This window comes from Choristoneura fumiferana, chromosome 25 (assembly GCF_025370935.1).
Source record: "Choristoneura fumiferana chromosome 25, NRCan_CFum_1, whole genome shotgun sequence".
Lineage (NCBI taxonomy): Eukaryota > Metazoa > Arthropoda > Insecta > Lepidoptera > Tortricidae > Choristoneura > Choristoneura fumiferana.
The window spans coordinates 7,672,212-7,679,060 of NC_133496.1; the positions used below are offsets into that span (position 1 = coordinate 7,672,212).

The following is a 6,849-nucleotide window of genomic DNA, read 5'->3' on the forward strand; positions in this document are numbered from 1 at the left end:
TCAGTAGGCCATGTAATCAGTGTGGCGGGAAGGTGTTGGATGAGGAGAGCACTGGACCGAGATGAGTGAATGCAGGATGCCTACAATCAGCACACTCAGCATTGGGTGGCTATGGGCTGAAGAAGAGGAAGGGCATGGAATATGCTAAGAAAAAAAATTTGAAATTTAAGTTTTCGTCAATTTAACATTTGTTTGTTTTATCTACGTAACTTTAACATTCTTATTGATTGCTTGTCAATTTTTTAACTACACTACAAAAAATGACCCAGAATATTAGTTAAAATTAAATCACACCAGATATTTTGTAAATTTTATTTATTTTCATTTCAGTAAATTTAACACAAGTTCTTTAACATAATTAAATAGGAATTACCTAAATGATCCATAGGTATGTACAAAATTACTCGACTTAATTAAATATATATACACAAAACCGTAGTCTAAATTTTCCTTTGGAATGCACAAATATTTGGACGGAACCATTTTCCATTGCTTATTCTAAAAATACTTATTAAATAAGTCATAGATAAGGAAGCAATTATAAAAACACAATTAAAATAAAATACTGTTAAATTCGTCAATTTCAATTGAACGAAAGAAATAATTTTAATTGCACGACGCATTGCACTTAAATAAATGTTTAATAACTTACTATAAATAAATATAATGTTAATTGGCCACAACTGAATCTGATTTTTATAAATAGGCTTCGTTCACAACTTCGCTTTAGTTGCTAAATTTCTATCCCATAGGAATTTTGTACATTAAATATTATTTACATTAGTACATAGATAATCTTTCGCTTCTTAAGGAGGGTGGGAGTTGATGAGTGGTCTCAATCAGCCAAAATTTTGTTTTCATGTATAAAATGTTAGTTAAGTTACGAAAAACCTGAAAATAGTTTATTTAGAGTCGATAGTACAATCAACTACACTGTGCTTTAAAAACAATGTTGATCATTTAAAATTTACCTATATAAAGTATTACTTTTTAGTCTTATTTTTTGGAATGTATGAAATGAATATCAAATATGAAAACATACACAACTAATATAATATAAACAATACCTAGTTAGATACATACCAAAAAAATAAACAGGAAGTTACATACATAACAAATAAATTAACAAGTCTGGAAAAATATATTCATTCAAATACCTACACACTTCGTCGCTTAGTAGCTACTTATAACCTAACCAACAAAAAGCTGGAAAACCCTCGACTGAACCGATTTTGATAAAACATAATAATATCTAAGAACTATCGCTAGAATACCTGTTTTCAATTAAAAAAAACCGCATTCAAATCGGTCCACCCGTTTAAGAGCTACGGTGCCACAGACAGACAGACACAAACACAGACACACATAGCGGTCAAACTATTTCCGTCGGGGGTTAAAAATATACGATGACTTAACTGTTTCATCCTACTTTGTTTATTTTAATTACATGGTCAATATGTTTTTTTTTAAATGACCGAAAAAGGTATTATTGGTTAAATGTGGACAATTGTGTGCCTGTTTATGTGGGTAACTTATATAGAAATCAGTTTGGTCAGGCATGCGATATTGAAGTTTTTCGACAAAGGATTTACCACTTTTTAAAATGTACACAAGTCAACGGCGTTAATATCTGTACAGCCATGAAATATAAGTATAGATGACCTTAAGGTTACAGGTATAAAGATATGCCTGATATTGTTGACGTTTCGTAACGTATACAAGGTGTTAATTAACTAACTGAAAACCTCTGACACTCCAAAAACATTTTAAGTTAATTGATTGCATTTATTTTTGAATATCTTCATTATTTTAAAAGATATTCGTGTGTTTTGCTCAGTCAGTAGATTAGATTAGATTTTTAGAAAATATGGCTCTGTCCATTGGAGGACAATTTTGCCAGTGTCTAGTAGTTTTTGCCGTTGTATGTACGGTAAAAAAATCTAGGAAACGAAATATGAGAGGTAATGGTGGATGAACGATGACAGCGCGAATCAAACCCAGTCAGTAATTCTACTTCATTTGTAACTCTACACTCATAATATGTATTTGTCAGTTGAGCTTTGACGTTTTTAGAAGAAACTCACACATTTACAGCAAAATGGCCAGTATTAAATTACCGAAATAGTACTATGCAACCTCGCTAAAATAGTTAATTGGCGCCTGTTGCAATCGTAAATTTGGACTGGGCACAATAAAGGGATTTAAAAACACAAAAACAACCTGATTTAAAACATAGTGTAATCGAATCTACTCTCGATTCTATTTCAGAGCAAACTACTTTCTGGTTTTCAGTAATTTAACTAACACTTCGTATATTTATGATCTTGACTACTATAGATTCATAGAACACTAGACGTCATATTTTTGTACATTTACCACAGGTTTTATCCGAATATTTAAATCACACTTAAAACGTAACATAATAATTATTACTATGCGTCCATTCGAGGTGTCTACCGGGTGGGCCCTGTAACAGGTACAGTACAAAATACAGGTTCTGCTACTCAAATGGAACTACTTAAGTTCCGTAATTTTCAAAAATTAAGTAATTTTATCATTATGTTTATTCCAAAGAAATTAATTGATATTTTCAATTTACGCCATCCAATAGCCTAAATGACATCGCCTGTCACGAAATTGACGGATTTTGCAATACATTGCTTGTCCAATTGAACTTTACTAAAAAAACTACTAAATAAAAATCATTATACTAGTTATTTTTAAAAGTTGTAGAACTACATTAGATCAAGATGAAGAGTGGTGGTGAGAATTTTTTGCTCCTGTTACAGGGCCCACCTTGTATAAAAATAACATTTCCTAAGCCTCATTTACGTATGAACTACTTATAAGTTCATAGATATTGACCGCCGCAAATCATCGTCTGACTCAATAAATTGTATCAATTATTATTTTTGACCCGAAAAAATACACAAAACGGAATTAATAACTTCTAATAATATTTTATTACCAATTTTGTCTTAAAAACTTTTTAACTCGCAAAATGGGTCCCAGTTCTTCAAATTCTCGCAAAACGGGCCCCGGTTCACAGTTAAGTGACCATAGTCCGATCGGGCTGCACCACGTGGTTGTAACTAAACCGTTGGTACTCCGGGGCCTTCAGGGTATCAGACCAGGGGGGGCTGGGGTTCCACCGGTCCATGCCGTCCGTGTCCAGGGTCAGGGAAGCTAAGCGCATGCGCTTTGGGCTTGGGTACTCCATAACTGTGGAAAAAAATTAAGCATTTAAATTTGAATAAATTTATTTTTTACTGCAAGCACACGTACCTACATTTTGTAAAATTCTTACAGTTCGTACGGCTTGTTTCTTCAACATAATTATGTGACATACTAACAGTGGTGGCGTAACAAAAAAAAACAGTAACATAAATATTAACTTTTTTCGGTTAAAGTTTAATGTTTATTTGGTCAAAAGCAGTACAATATAAAGAATAAAGGAAAATAAAACTTAAATTAAAAATTGCCCGGCAAATAATTATGCCACCGTTAAAATGTTTAGTTTTAGTTTAGTATTAGTTTGGTTTAGTATTTGTTTTAGTTTAGTTTTTACTACCTTCCACCCCAGTACTCGTGCAAGCTTCCTGGGCGGGGTAGTTCACTCTTGGGTATTGTTCGTAGTACTCCCGTTTGCCGTGATGAGGGTACATGTACATATTGCTGTTTACCACGATCTCAGGCGATGGATCGTAATGGAGAGGCGATCTGTGAAAGAAAAGTGAGTTTTATTTTTTTGAACGTACGCCACAGAAATAATAAAATGTATCTACTCATAGGATCTATGTATATGGAGATATCCTATGTATGTGGGATCGTGCGAAGGTAAACAAACTTTAAAACGGAAGTAAAAAAGGTTATTCAAAAATTAAAATACTGAATACGTTAAAAATGAGAGAAAAACAGAAAATACAACTAGCACGTAGGCTTACTCGATCAAAACTCCAATCAAACCTCTTTCACTCATTCGCTCGCCCCATTCATTCCACACAAGTCTTCGGTCAAACGGTCCACTGGTTTACATCAATCATTGTATGTACGTACATGTATATAAAGAAACATACAAAATATACTAAGTACTACGAGTATACACTGTGTTTTACTTAACTTCCGTTATTTTTGACAGACGACTTAGTTCATAAATATAAACTATCTGGTAACTTTTAAATAAATAAAAAATCCTCAACATCATCATCATCATCTTATCAGCCGTAGGATCTACTGTCGGACAATAGGCCTCCCCCATACCGAAACACGCAACTCAAAACTCAAAATATTACGTTCGTTTGGCCTTACTCTACGAGTAAGTAAGTTTACTAAGTTTCATATCAAACTGTTAGGTCAGATAACAGCGGAGACTACAAAACTAAAAGCAGTAAATTTTCTAAGTTCTCTTTTATTTTTTGAAATATTCAAATAAAAGAAATATCATTTATTTTCTCAACAACTGAAAACAAATTCTGTATGAAACTGTTCAATCGTTTTTAATCTCCACATGTAATAAACTTTCCTATTCAAATGTGTTTTTGTAGCATCAATAGCATTCAAGCGAGAACTTTGAGATACATTTTTAGTTGACGTTGTCATATTTGGTTTACACTTAGTTTAACCATTTTAAAATTGCCGATGTCTAACGTACCGTCATTCAATTCGAGGTCTTGCGACGCTCGTGCTTAAGAAGTATTGGTTGTTGTAAGTGTAAAGTTAAGTTGGTAAAATTGATATACAATAAATATGGTAATGAAAGATGTCAAATTACGCGGCCGGTGCGCTTGCGACGGGGTGATGATTTTCATATTTATCTCTTGCCGCGACATGACAGATACAAATTGTACGAAGTGACCTTGGGCGATGTTTGTTTTTTAATCCAGTGTTCATTGTTGGACGATTATTTAGCAAGTGAAACGATTTATGAAAACGAGACACACTTTGAAGCAATCGCATTAAATATTTGACTCGGTCGTTTTGATAATAGTAATACAGATAATCATAATAAACGACACTCGAGTTCCCAAACGTGGAAGCCATACCTACTTTAAAAAATCGTTGGATAAAAATGTAATCATACCTTTCTTCGCTGATGGTAGACTGTGGAGAATGCGTAGAATAGTCGACTGGTCCCCGATCAGGATATGTTCTTTCACAACCGTGTAATGCTAGCCCTAAAATAAATAAAAATAACAAATTAATGTCGATAGGTACTTCCAGAAGTCATACCTACCTAGCGCGCAAGTTTATAGCGATCATAGAGAAACAGTCACTTTCGTCAGATACCTACCTAGTTAATACCTATGTACATACAGGTAAAAATGCTTACCTACAAGGAGCATGTGTCGAAAGTGATTACTTTCCATTTGATTTATTATACCTACTGAATTGAATGTCTGCGAACAAAACTGACAAGCTAGGTTTTTTCGAGCGTTTGACAGTTCGGACCACGTTTATTAGCACACCGGAAAGACAAGTCGCACAATTTTAATGACACTAGATTTAGCATCGGTCTTTAGTTTCCATAAAATGTAACCCTGCCCATCACCTCTTTTAATAATACTTGCCGAAATGGTAATGACGAAAAAAACGCCGCAAAAACGCTGACTAATACCCTGCTACAGCTACAGAAACTGCCAAAAAAACTACTGCAGAGTAAGAAAGAAATCAAAATAACGTACCGTTCAAGTCTTCGGACATCTTCTGAGGGACATACGTTGATACATGGTATCCCGGGTACTCCATCTCTTGACTGTCAACGTACGAGTATTCTTGGTACGCGTCCTGGTACGTTGTCTCTCTTCTGAAGAACTTCTGACACCGAGGGTCCAGGACGCCGCAAGGCTGGTTCTGGTAACCGTAGTATTGGTAAAGCCATGAATTTGCTAGCATTATTGCGGCGTCTTCTTCACTGTTGAAAAGAATTACAGTTAGATTGACAGTTTGAATCTTAACCATAGATTATGAAGGACTCCAATTTTTCTAAAGTTGAGTGTTTGCGTTCTAAAAATGTGTACCAATTTGGAAACAAAAATTCTTATTTTGATCAGTCTGTCTGTCCGACTAGTTCTTATAGTCTCACAAAATAACCATGAAATGGATTTTGAAGATATGTTCTACAATGTGACTCACATTGTTTATGGGTGTGATAATATTTTTGTATATGCTGTTAAGGTTTTGTTGTTTATGTCCAGTAAAGAAAAATAATATTGTCATGATTGACATATCCATTGTGATCTACTTCAAGATGTGCTTCCGCACAATAAACATCGTCTACCATTACGTGTTATATTTTATTTAAACTCTAACAGGTTATGGGCTATCAATAAAGAAGATATAACATCAATATAAAGATAAATATAGTGAATAAATGTGTAAAAGTACAAAATATAAATAATATGTAGACAAATTGAAATAAGAAAAATGAAGATGTAAAACAAAAGTCGTCGAAAAGTGTCAACTGAAAAATAAAAACGTCAAGAAAATAAAAAGAAAATGGCTTCGTCGAATTTTCCGCAACTAAAAGCCGAAAACTTCAATAATTGGCTTTACCGTGTAAAATGCGTTCTAGAAGAAAAAGGATTATGGGGTATTATAGAAGAAGACGAAAATGTAAGTAAATTAAATAAGGAAGAGATTAAGAAAGCAAATGCAAAAGCCAAAAATATTATTGTTCAATGTCTCCCAGACAAATATTTAAATATAATTACAAAATGCGACAATGCAAGGAATATGTTAGACATATTAAAAGAAATATTCCAGAGGAAGAGCGTTATATCTACCATACTTTTAAGGCGAAAGTTAATAAACCTAAAACAATCACCAGACCAAAAATTAGAAAACTATTTT

At 33.6% G+C, this 6,849-nt stretch overlaps 1 protein-coding gene across 1 annotated transcript; it reads right to left on the reverse strand.

Moving 5' to 3' along the window:
* Positions 1-409: 409 nt before the first annotated feature.
* On the reverse strand, positions 410-5,907 carry LOC141442195 (uncharacterized). The gene is made up of 4 exons (XM_074107109.1): positions 5,682-5,907; positions 5,081-5,174; positions 3,572-3,720; positions 410-3,222 (listed from the first exon to the last, which is right to left on the reverse strand). The coding sequence occupies exons 1-4, from the start codon at positions 5,890-5,892 to the stop codon at positions 3,050-3,052; spliced, it is 627 nt and encodes a 208-aa protein (XP_073963210.1). The 5' UTR covers positions 5,893-5,907; the 3' UTR covers positions 410-3,049.
* Between the last annotated feature and the right edge of the window lie 942 nt (positions 5,908-6,849).

Bases quoted from the DNA above. Each gene is read 5' to 3' on its own strand.
- LOC141442195 (XM_074107109.1), bottom strand. From the start codon at position 5,892: ATGCTAGCAAATTCATGGCTTTACCAATACTACGGTTACCAGAACCAG. The intron at 5,175-5,681 runs GTACGTTATTTT...TATTTATTTTAG, and splicing joins GATGTCCGAAGACTTGAACG to GGCTAGCATTACACGGTTGT. The intron at 3,721-5,080 runs GTATGATTACAT...TTTCTTTCACAG, and splicing joins TCTACCATCAGCGAAGAAAG to ATCGCCTCTCCATTACGATC.